The sequence below is a fragment of the Polypterus senegalus genome, chromosome 2 (genome assembly GCF_016835505.1).
Source record: "Polypterus senegalus isolate Bchr_013 chromosome 2, ASM1683550v1, whole genome shotgun sequence".
NCBI lineage: Eukaryota > Metazoa > Chordata > Cladistia > Polypteriformes > Polypteridae > Polypterus > Polypterus senegalus.
The window spans coordinates 115,492,056-115,514,332 of NC_053155.1; the positions used below are offsets into that span (position 1 = coordinate 115,492,056).

General features: G+C 39.1%; 2 protein-coding genes across 3 annotated transcripts in view; one reads left to right on the forward strand and one right to left on the reverse strand.

Moving 5' to 3' along the window:
• The window catches only part of alcama (activated leukocyte cell adhesion molecule a), a 109,722-nt gene extending 107,680 nt beyond the window's left edge, over positions 1 to 2,042 (forward strand). For both annotated transcript variants that reach the window (XM_039744428.1, XM_039744427.1), the window contains exon 16: positions 270 to 2,042. The gene's annotated coding sequence lies outside the window, so the exon portion shown is untranslated. The remainder of the gene's footprint in view (positions 1 to 269) is intronic.
• Positions 2,043 to 16,378: 14,336 nt separating this feature from the next.
• The window catches only part of cblb (Cbl proto-oncogene B, E3 ubiquitin protein ligase), a 234,183-nt gene continuing 228,284 nt past the window's right edge, over positions 16,379 to 22,277 (reverse strand). Inside the window, exon 18 of the mRNA XM_039744429.1 lies at positions 16,379 to 18,657. Within this exon, the coding sequence (XP_039600363.1) occupies positions 18,413 to 18,657 (245 nt within the window). The 3' untranslated portion in view covers positions 16,379 to 18,412. The remainder of the gene's footprint in view (positions 18,658 to 22,277) is intronic.

Below are 22,277 nucleotides of genomic sequence, written 5' to 3' on the forward strand. Positions count from 1 at the left end.
CAAGGATGGCATATTTGCAAAGTATACTATTTATTTCAATTCTTTGGATTTTGGACAGCACTTACTTGAAAAGCATTTCCTTGAGATGGCACAGTAGTGAGCCAAGGGTCTGTGGTGATCATGAAAACAGTGTGACCCAAAGGCTTTCAGCAGCATTTCTGACTGCATTTGGTATTTTTGTAAATCTATTAGAGAAACTGTGCATATGAATAAAAAGCATGGAAAGTATTCAATAGCATGACTGATTTCATATCCTATTTCTTTTTCAGGAAAGAAGAGGAAAAAAAGCAAGTTATCTTCACTTTTACTTGCCGTTTTTAACATGAACTAGATTGCAAAGCAGTTTTGTTGGATGTAATGATGATGCTGCCCTAATAGCACGTTCAGCAGCTGACAAACATTTTCCTTTTATGCATTTTTTTTTGTTTTAAACAAAATTTGGAAGTGTTCATAAAAAATAACTGTTGCACCATCTTCAATGTTTAAGTATGTGGAAGAGGATGAAAAAAAAAAGAATCCTTCACGGGCCAACATTCTCATTTGTAACGTATTTGGAAGTCTGCACTGAAGCTTTGTGTTCCTGGTGAATGCTTTTTTTTTTTTTTTTTTATATAAACACTTTTTCTTGAATTAACTTCACTTAATGTTGATCGGAGGGATTTGTGAGGGATGATATTTTCTGTGTTTTTTGTGCGAGTGAGTACGTGTGTATGGAATGTTGTGTGCTTTATTTTTTTGAATACAGAGCACCACTGCTATGGTAAGCTCAGTTTAAAACTCTACCGGTACAACACTACTAGATTCTTTATTAGTTCTTTCACCTCCAGAACTTCTTAGTAAGATTTACCTTAATACTCAGTGTATGCTTTGGGGGTTACTTGATTATAGGATGTGGTTACTAAGCTTCAGTTCAGTTATAGTTCCAAGAGTGTGGCAGTTCTAAATCAGGTACAGACCATGTGTCTATAAAGTCCTCAAGATTTTTTTAAAGTGAGTAGTCATAAGCAAGAAAATAAATCATGTTTCTGTTTCTCCCGATAGACTGGATCTGTCACCGAGTTAAAACCGCAAAGCTAATTTTAGAATTATTTGAAATTTCCTGAATTATACTGTAAAAGAAGTTGTGAAGACTTATGTAAATTCTGAGTGTGTGCATTTTGTCCTGTTCATCCATTTGCTTTGGCGTTTCTCAGCTTCTACTACTGAACAGGTGTCACACTTCCAGCTCCAGCACTGAAGTGAGCTTAAGGACACCGTGGGGCAGTTTTGTTTACAACCTGGATTTGGATTTACATGAGTCAATCACTTGTGATGGTTTATCTTTGGTTAGTGGAGCACATCCCACACTTACTGTACTGCCTAGTCCTACGCAAATCAGTGGATCTGCACAGCAACCATTTTGAAAGTCCTAAGTTTGTTTACATCTTTATTTTTTAAGCTTTGTACACTATTGGTTAAAAAAAATTACCTAGAGAGGGGGGTGCAAGTCTGGCTGTAAGTTGAAGTATTGAATCTGACACTCATTTCTGTTTGTCTTGGTTATTTATGCTGCAAGGAACCATTGCTGATTTTGTTTTTACTAAATTAGGTCTTTGTTGTTAGCTTAACAGTTTTATTCAGGGCTTTATTTCACTAATAGTTTTTTATAATAAAAAAGAAAATTCTCTAACGATAAAAAAAAAAAAGTAAAAAAAATCTGACAGCACTCCTCCAAAAAAGTATTTAAGTGGAGCTCTGACACATCAGCATTCATATTCAGAAACTTTTAGCTAAAATGAAGTGCTGTTCATGAACCATTTTATTGTATTTGTTAACTTTCTGTTTGGGAAGAAAGAAAAAAAAAAAAGAACATGATGAAAAGGGGGCTGTTCAGGTTAGCCATTAAACCAAAGAAAGACGAAAGGAACATCACGATGTCTGTAAATAGTACCTTTGTGTTTTATTTTTTATTTTATTTTTTTTGTACTTGTTATTTTAAAATGTACATTTTTTGGGTAAGACAATTGAATAAATCCCCTGGACACCTATAATTTCTCTGCCAATTTTGTAATTTTGATTTATTTTTTTGCGCTAAATGTCATCAAGTGGGAAAACCGCACAATGGTCCACGTTTGAATGGCTAGGCCTAGCAAGGTGGATGTTGTGAATGTGGGATCTTCATGTGGAAAATAGCAGCACAGTGTTTGGGTCAACAGCAGACAAATGAAAATGACGGCCAGTCACATAATTGTCAGGGGCAAAGATGCCTGCAACTTTCTAAATGACATTTAGAAAGTTGCAGGTATCTTTGATCTGGACCATTCCAAGTCACAGATGGCTGTTTAAGGGGTCTTGTGGGACCACCCAAGATTTTGACAAACTACTTTGGCACACTTGGATTTGCCATGCCAGTTAGAACACAAATTGCACTCTGCATTGTGCCATTAGGTGGGCAAAGATAACTAATATGGAATCCATCTGTCATGAGTTTGAAATGATTAGGTAAACTTGAATGATATTAGTATAAATACAGTGATCCCTCCCTATATCACGCCTCGACTTTCACGGCTTCACTCTATCACGATTTTTTCTCATACACGCTTACGTCACTACGCATGCGCTTTCTGAGAACTTTTATCTAAGCCCCATGATGGCTCGTAAATGTGCTGCTTTTTCTAAGCCTTCTGACAATAAAACTAAGCGCTGGAGGAAGATGCTTACTATCCAGGAGAAGGTGAAACTCTTGGATATGATTAAAGATGGCAATACCCTACAAAAGCCTCCTCACGCATATGAAAAGACAGCACCAGCAACTGCCTATCAAGATGTTCTTCAGCCGCGCACCCAGACACCCACTGCCTACTCCTAGTACTCCTTCAGCGGAAGAAGACAACAATGCACCTGCTGAAGATACTGCACCACCTCTGAAGACTCTCCTACTGAGGTCGTGCCTTCATAGGTTAGTGGTTGTGTGTAAGAACTGCGCGTGTGTGTGTGTGTGTGTGCAATTAAATGTACAGTACAATAACCTACTATATAAAAGCGTTCGGGATTGTCCTTCCGTCCCGTGAGTGCAAAGCGTAGTGGTATTCCACTTATTACAGACTTACTACTTGTGGCTAGAGGTATGAAGCGACGCGATGTGAGCAGAGTTCTGGTGCTCTCATCGTTCCCTTGCTTTTGTGCGTGATGCGCTGGAAAAATAGAAAAAATTGTCTCTGGAGATAATTAATGTTGATGGAGTACAAATGCCTCACCGCGTAGTAAATATCAGGGGAGATGGTGCTTGCTTATACTCATCTATAGCTTATTTAGTGCATGAAACTCCGTCTTTAGCGGTACAGATTTGGGCTGACATTGTACGACTTTGGACAGGCACTTGAGGGGATAAAAAACGTAGGTTTTCGGGAGATGTTATGAATGGGCACTTTGATGTTCTCTTCCCTACACTTACATGCCTGATGTACACATGGAGCACATACAAATTGAGGATAAAAGTCGTTTGCCTTAAAAGGCGGGTGAGCCTAGTAATAATATGATATTTGTAACGTCTAATGTGTCTTATTTTGTCTAATATATTGGGTAATACGAGTGTAATGGTGACTAAAGGGTGTTATTTCATGTCTAGAGGGCCCTAATAATGTTAAAAAAAAGTATTTAGAAGGTCGTAAACAGGTTTTCTATACTCTTAACTGTGAAAATATTTGATTTATAAATAAAGAATCCTACTTTGCGAAAATGTATTTATCATGTTAGAGTCTGGAACGGATTAACCGTGATAAACGAGGGTTCACTGTAGTGATTGAATTGTATTGGAAGAAAACTAAACCATTACCTGCCTAGACCCTTAATTTAGTAGATTAGCTGTATACCGATTTCTTGTAAACAAAACTGATACCTGGCAGAAAATCTAGTTATATACTTGGAAAAATTTTGCCAGAAACCTATTGGATTTATTGTAGAAATGATTTAACATGCTGGAAGTGAAAAATATGTCAATGAAAACTGATCAGGTGGGGGTGTGTATGGTGATGCAGCAGTTGACTATGTGCTCATTTGTAGCTCTTGCAGTGGCCTTGAATATGACCCCAGATGACCTTGTATTCTGACCTCCAAAGGTCATGCTAAAACAGAATTTCCTCTTGGGGATTAATAGAGTGCACCAAATATGCATACAGTACTTTGTAACCTACTGACAGTTGGTGTGGCAGAATAGCTGACAACTGAATATTGAGAGTTGTCACAGCAAACAACTGTATCCCAACAGAAAATTATAAACTGCAGAAATTCTGAAAGGCTTCTGTTTTAAAAGGAGGTAGTTACACTGTTAAGGGTGGCCCTGAACATGAGGAGTAACCTGTCCTCCTTACCAGACTGTTGTAGCAGGACAGTGAGAATTCACAAAACCTGCCTTTGAGGTGCAAAATGAGGAGCTCTGAACCTTTACTATGTCTTAATTGTTGTGCCAGTCACATTATCTAAGGTAGCCTGTTGCACTTCAGCATAGGTAATGTCCGCTTGCATTATTAGTTCCAAACCCCCCAATAAGCCCCAAATTGCATGCTGACAAGAGTGAAAGTGGCTACCCACTGAGGGCAGACTAGGAGATGTGCAGAAACTGTAGGAAGGCTTAATATCAAACAGAGAAACCAAACTACTAGACGCTGGACTTGGCCAAAAGAAGGAGAAACCAAAATGGTAGACCGTGACCTTGGCTGGAAAATGAACAAACCAAAGCTCTAGCCTCAGGAATTGGCCAAAAGGTGAACAGCCAGAAGTCGGTTACAAAAGACATACTACCATTACAAAATCTAAATAAGCTAACAATAAAGCTGAAACGGTGAACTGCTGCAAGCCAAAAATCAAGACAGGCTGTCATCATAATAAGATGCAAAACTGTCAAGTTGTTCAAGGGTTGAAGTCCTATCCAAAACTAATGTGCAAGACTGGGATTAGTGCCAAAACAAGAACTGCCAGAAAACCTAGTGCCACCAGAATTTTGACACCACACTGTAGTTTAGATCCATCCACACTATCGCCAAAATATGAGCCCAAAACTGTGCAAGCATCAGAAGGTGTAAAGCTATCAAAATCTAGACACCCAAGTTTTACAAAAGTCCAAACGTCTGAATCAAACAGCATGCACTCGTGTTTTTTGATGGTTGACTGGAATATGACTTTGCACTGCACACTGCATGAGGTTATAAAGTGGAGAATTGGTGAGGTGGGACATAATGTCACTATCATAAAATCTTCAAAATGGCAACATGACACACTTCAATAAAAATTAAATTATCACAAAAAAACATTTCCACTGGTTCATAATGACCTCATAAATACAAAGCACTTGCATATAAACATTCTAACACAATAAGCATTTAAGAATACACAATAAAAGTAGCAGGAAAAAAAACTGACCAAAATCGTAACTGAATTTTTTTGTTGTTGTTGTTTCCGGTTACTTCTATTACCTACCAGAAGGAAAACTAGTCTAAAGGCTGAACTGGAGGAAGTGTCAACAGGTTTACACATTGTGTGCAATACAACCTTGATGGCAACTGATGCAAACTTTTGTGATAAGAGAATGTTCAGTTTATTGAAAAAATAAGATGGCGTCTTAAGGGAACTATATTATTATTACTACTTATCTGTCTGACACCTTTATTTGTGATAAGCATGTGAAGTGACTTGCTGATGGTCACACAGGTGTCAGTAGTGGGATGTCAAACTAAATCCTCAACATTTCAGGTCCAAGCGCTTAACCACTATGCCACACTGCCTGGTAGAAGGGCTCTTTTGTGAGCACATGTGCAACGTCTTTGTGAAGTAGATTTGTTTTGCGTTTTCATTGGGACTTCAGCTGGATGATGAACTGTAATACTAGTTCACAGAGCAGTGTGAGACACCGCCAATATGTTAAGGCAGCTTGAATACGGCAAAACCAACACCAAGCATTTATCAATTTGCTTTTTCCGTTATGAGAAGGCAAACCCCAGGATAGTAATGTGCAGAAGCCAAGAACCAAGCTCTGCATGGCACACTAGTCTAATTTTCAGTTGATAGCTGGCTTCAGAGTACGTCACTGGACTTGTGAAAAAATCACGAAAGACCTCAAAAGCAACCCACCTAAACAAAAGAGGGCATGCCAAGACCATGGAGTGAGTGAAATATCAATTGTACGGGGGTCAATGTAGTGCAAGACAGCAATGCTGTACTCGCTGCGCCATCATGCCACCCTTGTTTGACAGTCATTTCAGGTAGGCCACACAGTAGTGACTCTTTAGGTATCCATTATACAAAACTATTAACTGACTGGATGATGTGAGATGACATGAGGCTTTTTAACAAGATACAAAACAATGAAAGATTATAGTAACAAGTCTTTTTAGTGGTAGTTTATTGCTGAGAGAATAGTTAATAAAATATTTATAGACTGTTAAGAGTTGGTTTTTAAAGGACTGAAATGTGTGTGGCAGCACACTGCATTGTGATGAGAAGCCGACATCCCCTTACCTGACTTCTAGTCGGAGGAGTTGTCAAACTTGACGACTTGCTGTTACTGATCTCGGCACCGGAGTAATGTCGGATTATTCAAGTTAAATGTGTTTGCTGCATCAATGTGCCCAAACTTGAAAAAAAAATGTCATTATTTGCTCCTTTTAGTTTAATGATACACAAACAATAGTAATAACAGGAGTAGGTTGATAACCTTAAATAAACAAACAAAATACACATTTCCATTGATACAAGAATTGTGGTACTCCTTTATCATTTTAAAATATGCGCTAGCTAGTTTCCACAACACCGTGCGTTAACTTTACCTACTGAACTTTTTACATCAAACTACAATCTCAATAAATACGTATCACACCACAAAATAAGTTTCAACATACCATTCAGCTTCCTATTTTGTCTGACTTTTTTTCGCGACATTTCCCCGCGCCTTCTTTTAATAAGTGAGCGCCTCTTCTGTTTATGTCGGCGCGCCGCCCACCCACGATCCCCGGATGCAGCCTCCGCTCCAGTTCACGCCAGACTCTTCGCGCTCAATCTTTATTTAAATAAACGTTCGCCAGATCTTTCGCCCTTTTTTTCCCTAAACTCATTACATTAGATAATAACACCTTAAGCTCTGTTTAACAGTCAGATGTCTTACCTCTCCGACTAAAATAAAAACAATCAAACCTGTTTGATTTTATCGGAGTGAGCCACAGACTAGTGAGTATCTGTCGCGGACAATATGACATTATTGGCACTCATCATCACACAAGCGTGCATCCAACTCGCTAAGATTATGTAAATGAAAGCGATGAGTACAAAGTCACGTGTGTGATATGGCCATAAAATGTATTGCATAGTGAAGAAACTCGCACGTGAACGGGAGCCCGCACCCACCATCCCAACATTTGGACTTTTTCTTGTGCCGCGCTTCCTTCCACCTTGTCATTTCAAAACTCCTGATCCGCTCTTGTTAATTTCCTTGTGGTTTTCTTGACTGCTGTAGTTTCCGTATTGAGATGTTTGAGTCAGCTGCTGCTTGTTTTAACGTTCCTCCGCAGCAGATGTGTGGTTCTTTTGCTTTGTTTCTTTTTTGATTCAGCAACTCCGAGTACTGAAGGACTTTGAGCTTGCGGAGCTGCGTAATGTGCTATTTGTGTAAAGCCTTTCAAAGTAAATTATATTCTTGAGCGAAATCAAAGCGGTGCACATTAACGTGCTGTACTCGCTCTGCAGTCTGTTCAGCAGCACCTGGCCGCCAGTTGGACACCTCCACATGGAAGGGAGAAGCGCCCGTGTGCGCCAGCATTAATTGCCAGCTTGGCGCTGCTTCCCGTCTCTGGTTGATTCTTCATTCACTGACGTGAATACTCGAACAGGAAAACAAGAAGTGCAACATTACAGTACATGAATTAGCTGGGGGACGCCGCGATCTTTGATTAACTGAGCGGAGCCACATATTCGACACACACAGCGCATTCAAAGGGAGGCGAGTCATTAATGGGTGACATGGTTTGTTACAAGCAATTTACACGCCTCGCATCTCATGCTAGTGTATCATTTCATACGGATATAAAACAAAGCTATTAGTTTAGCCATTATTAAAAATCTAATCTGATGCACAGCACTTTGTAGTAGGACTACTGTAAATATTGAAAGTCAGTTGTGTGGCTTGAACATAATTTCAAGGGCATGGGCTTGGACAAATCCCCACTGGGTGAGTGTCGGAGTTTGCACTTGGTGCCTCATATCTTGGGGATGTTGGCGACTTTATGTGGGCTCTGTATGAGGAACAAGGGTTGGTCACTAACTTGTTGCCAAGGCTCCCATGATACACTCCTAACATCCTGCAAAAATGGGTTTGGTTTGGCACGTTTCTTTGCACATTTGGTCATTTCTTTTTATTATCACTATTTTGTTATTTTAAAGACCTTTAGAGAACCTGCAAGAAATACTGTAAAGCAGGAAAAGTTTTTCTTAATCAATAAGCATCCTAAATTTCAGTAAATGAAATAAAAATTTGCTGTAACCATCCCAGCAGTTCCCTCAGGCAGTCTTGAACAATTTGCCACAGTTCCACTACAAACTTTGGTGGTCTCACTTGCTTGTTGTACTCCTAGAGTTGTACTCAGGAGTCTTTGGGGGCCATACTGTCTTACATCTTGTCCACTTTTTCACTGGGGTCATTGTCATGCTGCAGAATGAAGCTTTGCCCTCCCTGATGGCATTCCATGATGGATAAGACTTCTCGCGGTGGGGGGTGGGGTGTTATCATATTATCAGCTCCATTTGTGGAAATGTTGCCCCAAACCTTCACTGTGCATCTTTGGTCTCTGAAGCCATGTATCCATTGTACCATTCATTAGCCCATGACAGTGATATCCCCATTAGTTTTCTAGAAATAATTCCAGAAGAGATCAGGAAAATTGTTCCACTATGGGAATGGTTACGTAGACATGTCTAAGGCTCTGGGATCTCAGAGAACCACAATGAGAGTCATCATCTTCAAATGGACAACACTGGCAACAGCAGTGAGTCTTCCCAGATTGGCCTACAAAAATTACCCCAAAGGCACAGCAAAGGCTTAAGTTATAGAGGATCTCTGAAGAACTTCCAAAGAACTGTAGGCCTCTTTAATCTCAGCTAAGGTCAGTCAATGTTCCTGACTCCATGATAAGAAGGTCTTTGAGTAAAAATGAGAGTCATGGGAGAGTAGAAAGGCATAAACCTCTACAATTCCCGGAGAAACATCAGTGCTCACCTCACATTTACAGTAGAACACTTGGATGATCCTCAAGTCTTTTGGAATGATGTTCTATGGACAGACACATCAAAAGTAGGACTGCATGGATGATGCAGGTTCTTCTATGTCTGACGTAAAGTTAATACAGCATCTGACAGTAAAATGTTCATACCTACAGTGACACTGTGATGGTGTGGGGATACTTCACTGTTTTAGGACCTAAAAGAACATGCTATTATTGAAGGAAACATGAATATGGCCCTCTACTAGAATATTCCTAAGGAGAATGTGCAGTCTGAAGCCAAAGCATAACTGGATCATGCAGCAGGATGATGACCTAAAAAAAAAGCAAATCTAAAACAAAATGGCTCAGAAGAAACAAAATTAAAATTTTGGAGTGACCTATTCGGAGGTCCTATATACATACAGTGCATCCGGAAAGTATTCACAGCGCATCACTTTTTCCAGATTTTGTTATGTTACAGCCTTATTCCAAAATGGATTAAATTCATTTTATTCCTCAGAATTCTACACACAACACTCCATAATAACAACGTGAAAAAGGTTAACTTGAGGTTTTTGCAAATTTATTAAAAATAAAAAAACTGAGCAATCACATGTACATAAGTATTCACAGCCTTTGCTCAATACTTTGTCGTTGCACCTTTGGCAGCAATTACAGCCTCAAGTCTTTTTGAATATGATGCCACAAGCTGGGCACACCTATCCTTGGCCAGTTTCGCCCATTCCTCTTTGCAGCACCTCTCAAGCTCCATCAGGTTGGATGAGAAGCGTCGGTGCACAGCCATTTTAAGATCTCTCCAGAGATGTTCAATCGAATTCAAGTCTGGGCTCTGACTGGGCCACTCAAGGACATTCACAGAGTTGTCCTAAAGCCACTCTTTTGATATCTTGGCTGTGTGCTTAGGGTCGTTGTCCTGCTGAAAGATGAACTGTCGCCCCAGTCTGAGGTCAAGAGCGCTCTGGAACAGCTTTTCATCCAGGATGTCTCTGTACATGGCTGCAGTCATCTTTCCCTTTATCCTGACTAGTCTCCCAGTTCCTGCCACTGAAAAACATCCCCACAGCATGATGCTGCCACCACCATGCTTCACTGTAGGGCTGGTATTGGCCTGGTGATGAGTAGTGCCTGGTTTCCTCCAAATGTGATGCCTGGCATTCACACCAAAGAGTTCAATCTTTGTCTCATCAGACCAGAGAATTTTGTTTCTCATGGTCTGAGAGTCCTTCAGGTGCCTTTTGGCAAACTCCAGGAGGGCTACCATGTGCCTTTTACTAAGGAGTGGCTTCCGTCTGGCCACTCTACCATACAGGCCTGATTGGTGGATTGCTGCAGAGATGGTTGTCCTTCTGGAAGGTTCTCCTCTCTCCACAGAGGACCTCTGGAGCTCTGACAGAGTGACCATCGGGTTCTTGGTCACCTCCCTGACTAAGGCCCTTCTCCCCTGTTCGCTCAGTTTAGATGGCCGGCCAGCTCTAGGAAGAGTCCTGGTGGTTTCGAACTTCTTCCACTTACTGATGATGGAGGCCACTGTGCTGATTGGGACCTTCAAAGCAGCAGACATTTTTCTGTAACCTTCCCCAGATTTGTGCCTTGAGACAATCCTGCCTCGGAGGTCTACAGACAAGTCCTTTAACTTCATGCTTGGTTTGTGCTCTGACATGAACTGTCAACTGTGGGACCTTATATAGACAGGTGTGTGCCTTTCCAAATCATGTCCAATCTACTGAATTTACCACAGGCGGACTCCAATTAAGCTGCAGAAACATCTCAAGGATGATCAGCGGAAACAGGATGAACCTGAGCTCAATTTTGAGCTTCATGACAAAGGCTGTGAATACTTATGTACATGTGTTTTCTCAATTTTTTTATTTCTAATAAATCTGCAAAACCTCAAGTAAACTTTTTACACATTGTCATTATGGAGTGTTGTGTGTAGAATTCTGAGGAAAAAAAATGAATTTAATCCATTTTGGAATAAGATTAACATAAAATGTGGAAAAAGCGATGCGCTGTGAATACTTTCCAGGTGCACTGTACATTTCTATAATATATAAAACCATTTTAAAGTCCCTTCCTTTTAATGATACAAGAGTACAGTGGGAAAAGGACCTCTTACTCCATAACTCAGAAACAGAGTTGAAGGCAGCCATGCACAGAATTCACTCAAGCTACATATGCACAAAGCATACAATTATTCAACTTAAAATATTTATATTTTAATATAATCCAACCTGCAAACGCTGCAATCAAGTTCCAGCCTTACTGGGTCACGTGTTTTGGGTGTGCACCAAATTAACATTTAATCAATCGACCAAAATCTTTAAATGCCTATTAGACAGCCTTGGAGTCACAATCCCTCCTAATCCATTAACAGCTGTGTCTGTTACACTCCCAGATGGGCTTAAAGTGGAGAAGGACAAACAGACTGTGATTGCCTTTACTACACTACGCACACATAGACTTATCTTGCTCAACTGGAAGAATCCTAACCCACCTCTGTTAAGTCAGTAAGTAGCTGATGTTATATACTAAATGAAAGTGGAAAAAATCTAATTCTCACTTAGAGGATCTGTTCAAAACCTTTTTAAAACCTGGCAGGATCTAATCAATAATATTTTAGATTAAGCATTTATATTAGGGAGAAGGACTTCTTTCCCTCTTTACTACTCTCAAAGTTTTATTCTGGTTGTTGGCCTTTCTCATGGGTGGGGGTTGAATTGAATTTAGTTTTGTTAAGTTTGACATGATTGTATGATTGCATGCTTTAAATAAATCCATTAAAAGATAGAGAAAATATAATCTTCCAGATTCAGAATGCAAACTACCATTAAAAAGATGTCACACAAGTTAAAGGATAGGTTTGGTATTGTTCAAGTTGAAGTTATTTGCTCACCAAGATGGTACAAATGCATTCGGCACACAACACTGTGTTCCAAAGTCCAGCTTTTTCTATAAATTTTAAAAACATTTTGCCCGCAGTGGTGTTTTACATTAGAAATTAACCGGGCACAGGTATAGGTACAAGTATAGCTGGAAAACAAAAGCCTTAAAACCAACAAAATACATCCACTTAAGCCAAGAGAATTGTTGAGTATTGATCTGTGCCTTGGGATTGCACACACCTTGTAAAACAGGTTGTACAGTTGTGCTTGAAAGTTTGTGAACCCTTTAGAATTTTCTATATTTCTGCATAAATATGACCTAAAACATCAGCAGATTTTCACTCAAGTCCTAAAAGTAGATAAAGAGAAACCAGTAAAAACAAATGAGACATAAATATTACACTTGGTCATTTATGTAAGGAAAATGATCGAATATTACATATTTGTGAGTGGCAAAAGTATGTGAACCTCTAGGATTAGCAGTGAGTTTGAAGGTGAAATTAGAGTCAGGTGTTTTCAATCAATGGGATGACAATCAGGTGTGAGTGGGCACCCTGTGATATTTAAAGAACAAGGATCTATCAAAGTCTGCTCTTCACAACACATGTTTGTGGAAGTGTATCATGGCACGAACAAAGGAGATTTCTGAGGACCTCGGAAAAAGAGATGTTGATGCTCATCAGGCTGGAAAAGGTTACAAAACCATCTCTAAAGAGTTTGGACTCCACCAATCCACAGTCAGACAGATTGTGTACAAATGGAGGAAATTCAAGACCATTGTTACCCTCCCCAGGAGTGGTCGACCAACAAAGATCACTCCAATTGCAAGGCATGTAATAGTCGGTGAGGTCACAACCTCAGGGTAACTTCTAAGCAACTGAAGGCCTCTCTCACATTGGCTAATGTTCATGTTCATGAGTCAACCATCAGGAGAACACTGAACAACAATGGTGTGCATGGCAGGGTTGCAAGGAGAAAGCCAAAATAGAACTTTTGGTTTAAATGAAAAGCGTTATGTTTGTAGAAAGGAAAACACTGCATTCCAGCATAAGAACCTTATCCCATCTGTGAAACATGGTGGTGGTAGGATCATGGTTTGGGCCTGTTTTACTGGATCTGGGCCAGGACGGCTTGCCTTCATTGATGGAACAATGAATTCTGAATTATATCAGAGAATTCTAAAGGAAAATGTCAGGACATCTGTCTATGAACTGAATCTCAAGAGAAGGTGTGTCATGCCGCACGACAACGACCCTAAGCACACAAGTCGTTCTACCAAAGAATGGTTAAAGAAGAATAAAGTTAATGTTTTGGAATGGCCAAGTCAAAGTTCTGACCTTAGATCAATCGAAATGTTGTGGAAGAACCTGAAGCGAGCAGTTAATGTGATGAAACCCACCAACATCCCAGAATTGAAGCTGTTCTGTACGGAGGAATGGGCTAAAATTCCTCTAAGCTGGTGTGCAGGAATGATCAAAAGTTACCGGAAACGTTTAGTTGCAGTTATTGCTGCAAAGCGGGGTCACACCAGATACTGAAAGCAAAGGTTCACATACTTTTGCCACTCACAAATATGTAATATTCGATCATTTTCCTCAATACATAAATGACCAAATATAATATTTTTGTTTCATTTGTTTAACTGGTTTCTCTTTATCTACTTTTAGGACTTGAGTGAAAATCTGATGATGTTTTAGGTCATATTTATGCAGAAATATAGAAAATTCTAAAGGGTTCACAAACTTTCAAGCACAACTGTACATATCACCTTTGAACAACAAAAAAAAAGAAATATATGAGATTCAGCCATTGTAAAAGAAAACCCAGCCGTGAATGATAGCTCAGCACTTAGTCCCCCTTTATAACAACCTTTCACTCCCTGGGAAGTGGTTTCCTCTTAAAAGATAAAATCATAATAAATGGTTCATACCATGTGGTTGGTTTTGTTTTGACGGACTTCCGTATTTATGTGTGAATTCACACAAGCGAATAGAAAACTTCTCCTTACTTTTAGAAAAATGCTAACAGGAATATGGGATTAAGTGCTGATGTTGAGATCCATTTTGTTGTGACAAAAATATATCAGAAACACAGGAGGCATATTTTATTTTATCAAAACTCAAAGAGGATGTATTCAGTACGCTTTAGGCTTTTATTTTCTGATGGTGCTTCATGCCCAATTTCCTCGACTATAAAGTTACAGAAAATGCTGGGCTTTGGAACACAATTTTGTGTGTCAAATGCATTCATACAAAGTTTGTGAAGAAACTTTCGACATGAAAAATGCCTTATCCTTTAAGCCAGGCCTTGGAGCTCTACTGTGGCCGCAGGTTTTCATTCTACTGTAACTCTTTTCTAAAGTAGTGACCAGTTTTTGCAGCTAATTAACTTCTTTTTCTTTCATTGTTATTGACTTGTTTTTTGAGATTCATTTCTCTTAATTGATTCAGTTTTTTCCTTAAGTGGCACTCAAGGGGTAATGCGATATGAAATGATCCAACAGATGATCAGCTAAGTCAGTGTCTCAAACTCCAACCAGTTTCCTAATTAGACGGCCATTCTTGTTGTTAATAGACCCTGTTATTTAATTCCATGGTTTGTTGCTGATCTCATTCTGCTACAGCAGACATTTCCAAAACTGTTGATTTTCCTTTTACAAGAACACAATCAAAATGATTTCTAGATCTGAGAAGTTCAACATTTCTGAGATCTTCACCTTTCTTTCTTTTCAGATATTACAAGATGGACAGAGTGTGCTGGTCATGTGTTGGCTCATTTTGTATCTCATCATTACTTGGCTGCAAACAAAGCAATTGAGGGGTCTGAGTCTTAAATAGCAAGTCAATTAAAATTAAGGAAAAAATTGGCCACCAATTAAGAAAAGGGTTAGAATAAAACCTTCAGCCACTGTGGCCCTTTAGCCCTTAAAGCCAAAACAACAGTGCAAGAATTGGGGTCATCCTTTAGTTTAGGTGTCCACTATTAACCTACAGCTCAAACCCATAAGTATTTTTACCTGTGCTATTAGTAAGAATACGACTCTTAAAAGTGTTTAGCCATATATTCATTGTGTTTTGCATTTTGTTAAAAGGTTACAATGTGTTTAATAACATTAAGGCTGTTAACAGCGGCTTACAATTGATATCTAAATTGAAGTGGGATACATTTGATTGTTTTTTAATTGTTGCTGATTGTGAAAATAAAACCTCTTGTCCTTCAGAGCCAAGGACCAAAAGTTATGCCCAGCGAGTGGCACATGAAGCTGTCCAAAGACTGCATTTTAGACACACTTCTACCAGCAGTACTGTTGAGTGCTTAGGCAGCAGTTTTTGTAATCACACAATTGGCAACATATTGCGTTGGTCAAAACAACTAAGATAAAACTGAGCACGTCCCTTTTAATGTACCTCCTTGAAGATACACGTGTGAAATTTTGTGAGCTAAGAAATGACCTGTGAATGAGCAAATCCCTGGAATGGATCACCTGGGAATGAATTATGCTTTTGTGTGTTTAAAATCAAAGGAGTGTTAACTTAAAGGAGCAGACCATCAGCGCTTGATCTCCCAATGTACCTACTTGAACCCACTTAATCCAATTGCTGACTTGTTAATTTAGCAAATGAATCCCGTGGGAAGTGTAAACGCCACTTTATGTTTACACCTTAGTAATTAAACCTTAATCAGAGTAAATATCACTGATTCCTTTCATTATCATATAAACACCATGCCCCTTCAGAGCCAGTTTTGGGATGTAAGTAGTTCATCTTGAGCGACCCCAGTCAGAGGGTTTGCCTGGTAGCATTATTCTTTTCAGTCTATTTATGTATGTTGCCATCGTCTCCCACTGTGCCCATCTCATCTAATTGCACGGTTTACTTGATTATTCTGCCCCACGAGACACTGCCATAATTCTAGACTCTAAAAATGAATCAATAATTTCTGAAAGGCAGCAAGGAGTAAGAACATCTATGGCAAATTTGATAATTGCTCAGTGAGCAATTAAAAGAAATGGAGAGAAAATTACATATTGATGAGGTTAATGGTACAAACATCCAGGAATACAAGCATTTATAAAATAAGGCGTGGAAAGGAAAGTACAAACAATAAGCCATAAAACAGAGCAAGGCACAGCCATCACTTGGAAACTAAAACAATTTCTTTTTTTTTCCCTTCCCCAGATTCAACCAAACCATTTTTCACTGATGGATGACTTTGACATTCGCAGCTAAAATGACATACACAAAAAGCAGCTTTGTTAATACTGGTCTTTATAAAACATTGTACAAGAACAGATTACAAGTTACTGAATAACAGAACACTGGAACCCAGAGAATGCTTTCATAAAATATAAATTAATTGCACACATCACTACGCTTTCCATGTTAAACAAGAAAAGGCATTTCTTGATACAATATGAAGATCTATTAAGAAAATTCTGCAATGCAAATCAGAAATCGCTTCTCAGGAGCATTTTGGCATGGACAATGGCTGACGTAGCATCAGTTTGAGACTTTCAAGTTTAATACAACAGACTAGATAACCAGTGCAAAATAAAGCTTCAAGTTAAGAACAGTAAACCTGAACAGAAAATAAAAAATATACAAAGCAACAAAAACTGCTAACTTTCACATTGTGACAAACAGAAGGGAGGCTTAGTGACTGCAGCGCGGCCTTGAATCAGCACCAATGGCTAAATCCGACTGGACTGGGAAAAAAAAGTTTGCAACCATTCATATCAGTTTCTGTCAATGAGGTTAAAAATGTACTTTTTTTTAAACATCTGACATGAAGATACAATATCCACAGGTACCACAGCTGTGAAGTTCTGTATTCACATAAAAACTACTTACAAAATAAATATGATTTACAATGTGATATATGGGGGTATATCAAATGTGGCTGAATGGTGCAATTTCTCTCCCTGTACAAGGCAAAAAATGTGATAAAATAAAATGCGTTCCAACTTTAGAAAAAATTCCCACACACACACACTTGAGCATACACACAAAGAGCGTCTCCTCATTTTGGCACTTGAAGTTGGTGCTGGTACTGTATGTGTGAGCGTTTATATGTAATTTTTTGTTCAACAGCAGGCTCCTTTTTGATATGTTGCTTTTAATGTTGATTTCACGTGGTCCCTTCACGTTCTCAAATGGACTGCTGCTATCTCTTGCTTTTTTTGTATGACCATCTCTAATCTTTGGCAAGGGAGAAGTAGATGACACTTCTGGAGCAGAAAATGGAAAGAGTCAAGTAACATGAATGGGGTGTTACGAGAATTTATTCCAGCCCTTCAGATAAAAAAGAAAATTTTGATAGGATGGCAGGATCAGCTTAGTTACTATACAGAAGATAAAAAACAGACAAAAAAGCTGGAGTAGAAAGTCTTTAAATTAACACTTGTGCCTGCTGAAGCTCCACCAGGACAGTTTTTCGGATCCTTCCTGACTGCCTACTTAAACAGCAACCAAACCGACGTTGGGAGTGCTGCTCAAATACAAACGTATTTGTTCTGTAAAGCACAAAATATGCAAGACAAAAAAAATAAGCACTTTTTAAGTCACTTTGATATTATATATAACATAAAAAAGAAAAATAATGCACTCTACATTCAGAAGTTGTTTTGTTGTTTAAAAAATCTTACGATAAAAGACTCAGTAGTGAAGGCCACATGCTTTTTTGTTTGTATTTGCGTCAATTTCTCATTGATTCACTTTGTTTGTTAAAGCATTAAGGAACCGGAGAGGTCCATTGTGATTTTTGTCTATATATATATATTTTTTTTAACATTCGTATATCCCACTGTGCCCTGCCAGCAGAAGCGTAAAAAGTCAACGCAGCACGTCATCATGCCCACCAGCTAAAAAAGCTTGTGAGGATTAAGATCTTCAAATAAAAAATAGCAGTACTGACACAGTACAGGAAACTCCGGACATGGACACAAAAGCCAAAAGTAATCATACGTGACTGAAAAAAGCTTTAATCCATAAAATAAAAAAAAGAAAACAATGTTGACCATCCTCAGCCATGGACTGTAAACAAGTTCTTCACAGGCTTAAATTAATGTTTAAGACGTAAACCTTTTTGTTTTTTTTGCTGACCCTGATTATTTATGTTTGTTTTTGACTCTGCACTGCTCAAATTGCATGTGAAGATGTTCTTCCGCCTCCAGGTTCCTTCATCATTGGGACCTTCCATCTCTTGAAGGGCTCCAAGTCTATGCATCCCAGAGACAGACTCCCGTTTTCGTGCTGTGACGCCAATTGAGTTCAACTTACAACGGGACTAAGGGAAAACTGCAAACTCTTTCAGAATGTTTCGTGCCACGTCCACCTTGTTCTGAGCAATCATCAGAGCCCTTTTCACATCTTCAAATGAGTAGCCCTCACCCATCAGTTTTGCAATTTTGGCGTCTACATTCTCCACCATTGGTTCATGGCTGTAGGCCTTTCTGTGATGTGGTTCTGGAGCAGTCCTACGTGGCAGTGGCTTAGGAGGTCTCGCTGGAACTTGTGGACCCTCGACATGAGCTGGAAGAAGAACAAATATATATTTTTAAAAATGAGGCATTTAGAGGTTGGTTTTTTATATTTACACAATGATCTATCAAGTCCGTCTCGTGTTTTTTTTTTGTCTCATCTTAATGCAAATGTTAAGTCTAGAATACCTAATGGTTTTGAATAAAAGACTGAAAATTGTTATTGAGGTGTGAAAGTTGCCAAGAGTGTTTCACACTAAAGCACACCACAACATAATCACCGTGGAACTGCTTTGTTTTTTCTCATTTTTCACTTAATGAATTAACACTAGAATTACCAGAGCCGGCGGCATGGTGGTGCAGTGGTAGCACTGCTGCCTCGCAGTTAGGAGACCTGGGTTCACTTCCTGGGTCCTCCCTGTGTGGAGTTTGCATGTTCTCCCTGTGTCTGCGTGGGTTTCTTTTGGGGCTCCGGTTTCCTCCCACAGTCCAAGAAATGCAGGTTAGGTGGATTGGCGATCCTAAATTGTCCCTAATGTGTGCGGTGTGGGTGTTTTTGTGCCCTGTGATGGGCTGGCGCCCTGCCCAGGGTTTGTTTCTTGCCTTGCCCCCTATGTTGGCTGGGATTGGCTCTAGCAGACCCCGTGACCCTGTTGTTAGGATGTATCGGGTTGGATAATGGATGGATTACTAGAGCCCCTTAAATCACTTCGCACCTCTCCATCAGTGTCTTTTGTCCTGTAAATGTGTCGATAAGCAACAAGCAGCCTACTATCACATCCCCCCACCGCCGCACAGTCCAAATTTAAACACTAGCGTGGAGAGTCGCTTGTGTACTGAAGAGTCTATAGCTGAAGGTTGAAGCTGCCATCACTGTACTTTGTATATAAGAGCCAGATCGAATGTTATTTACTTATTTACCTTTATTTACTGTACTTACTTCCTATAGCGTAAAATCACAAGTAGCCTGCAGTGCTTGCCATGTACATATACAAAGTACAGCGATGGCAAAAGTGCGGCGTGCATTCTTGCTCCGATATAGAACCATCGTTATCATTTGAGTTCACCTCTGTTATAGCACTTCTTTATGTGAAAACAGCAGTGTCAAAAGCGCTTGGGGTTTAAGTGGTATCGTGAACGTGACTGAGAGAAAAAAACTGAATTTAAAAAAAAAAAACAAAGCTAACCTTTACAAGAATCATAAATTTACACCGGCTGTTACAGACTGGAATCAAATGTATGTTTTTATTATAAACTAGTAAGCATAAGAGCAGCTCACTTCTGAAAATGGACTCATCCGGGATCAAACCCATGAAGTTTTGATTACTAGTCAACAGTTGATACTGTTGTGCCACCGAAGCAGTCGTAATAAATGCGTATCAATGTCGCACCCTAACGCAGATTCTTTTTCTGCAGTTATATTCTTGAAGTGATTTCAGTGTGTAATAGCCGGTGTAATTTATGATACTTTTAAAGGTTATTTATTTATTTTTTTAAAATTAACTTTTCATTCTCTCAGTCGTGTTCAGGATCCTTCCCTAATCCACCCAAACAAGTATAACAAAACAAGTGCACTTTTATTCTAGGCTATAAGTGAAGAAAAAAAAAAGCAAAAAAGTTACAGTAGGCGGGTGATACGACAGCTTGCATGGTGCAATGCTAAGAACTGCTGATTTCCGATCTGTGCTATGTAAAATCATCCCATTCAAATTTTTAACAATTCCCACACACCCTTCTTACATTTATGACATGTGTACTTGCTGCAGTGTACACACCTCTCTGTGCTATGGTTCCTTTTACACTGAATGAGCACCTGACACTGTACTTTCTTCCCTATATAAATAACATTCGAGCTATAGCACGTCTCCAAATAAATAACATTCGACCTATAGCGCATCTCCAAATAAATCACATTTGAGCTATTGCGCGTCTTTATGTGAAAACAACAGTGTTAGATGGGGAGGGGGGCAGCGTGAACGCGACTGAGGGAATGGAACTGAATTAAAAAAAAAAGCTAACCTTTACAATTATCATAAATTTACACTGGCTCTTACAGACTGACTGAAATCAAATGTATGTTTTTATTCTAAAATAGTTAAGTACATGCAATGTTATTTGAAAACGAACAGCGTCAGATCAGGTTTGAATACACGCTGACGCTGTTACAGAAGGCGTCAGGTTATTCAGTGCAGCAGTTTCAACGCACAGTACATGCAATATTATTTGAAAATGAACAGCGTCAGATCGGGCGCATATTCAAAATCTGACACTGTTAGTTTTCAAATAATATTGCATTAGTGGGATGATGTTTTTACATATATTGTCTCTTTCATTCATCTTGCGGTTTGTGATCAGTGACCGCGTGTTTTTTTCCCCGATCTTGCCAGTTCGCACATGTTGCTGTATGGTGGTGTTTGTTTTGTACTCCACGACACACAGAGGACAGAATAGTACAGAGCAGTAAGTTCAGTGCTACATGCAATCAGACAGACAGACAGGCAGAGAAGGCACTAGATAGATAAATAAACAGGGAAGGCACTGTATAATAGATATATAAAAAAACAGCTAAGGGGATAGATATATAGATAGATAGGAAGGAAATGCACTATATGATAGGCAGACAGGGAAGCTCCTATATAATAATAAAATTAAAGTTATTACTATATAGATAGACAGGGAGTTCAGGCAGGCAGAACGACGAAGGTTAAAAATAAATTTTCCCCCCAGCGGGAAATCGAACTTGGATCTCTTGAGGTACAGCAAATCTGCTGCGCTCTAAGTGACGAAATCTTACCAGTACGCCACGGAAGTAGTGGTTAAATTCTTGAACCTTTTATGAAAGTGTTTATTTGATATTTGGCCTTCAGGCTTCACGCATTTTATATTTTATGCTTACATTTTGTAACATTTATTACTAAAACATGAAAAAAGTTTCTGTTTTAACATTGTGTTTACACAGATTACTGTAGAAACAGAACACACATGAAATGCGTGTGTTCCAAATAACAATCCATTATTTCCACTCTAAAACTTCACTTCACTTCCAGATAATCAATCAAGGCATGAGCTGGGAGAAGTTCGTGCACGTTCTAAGTCGGTGGGGGATGGAATAGCCGGCTGCTTGCAGCTTGTGTTTATCAGCACATTTAGATGAACAAAAGACACTGGAGGAGAGGTGAGAACGGTTTTAAGAAGCGATTTAAAGTGGGACGGATCTACGAGTTTTTTCGTAGACTCTGGTAATTCTAGTGTTAAAAAGGTGAGTAAATTTTAGATAAGTGTTCAACTTGTACAATCTGTAATGACAATCAGTGTGAAATTTTAACTGTCTCAATCCAAATGATTCTTGTGTTAGTGAGAGAAATCTTGTCTAAAATTGACAAAAAGTGTGTATTTTTGTATAATGTACCCCAAAGAAACAGAACTATGATCACTGTAACCTAGAAAACTGATATAAAAAAAAATCACACCCAAAAGAAACAGAAAAATAATCATCATAATGAAGGTACCAGATATAAAATTCACAGAAAAAGAAAATGTTTATGAAAAGAAAATCCAATTGTCCTACTACTTACTGAATACGCTAAATACAAGTTATGGGCCTCCCGTACATGCACACCTCTGAGATGTACCGAGGGAAACACCTATACAAACATAGGGAGAATGTTTGCT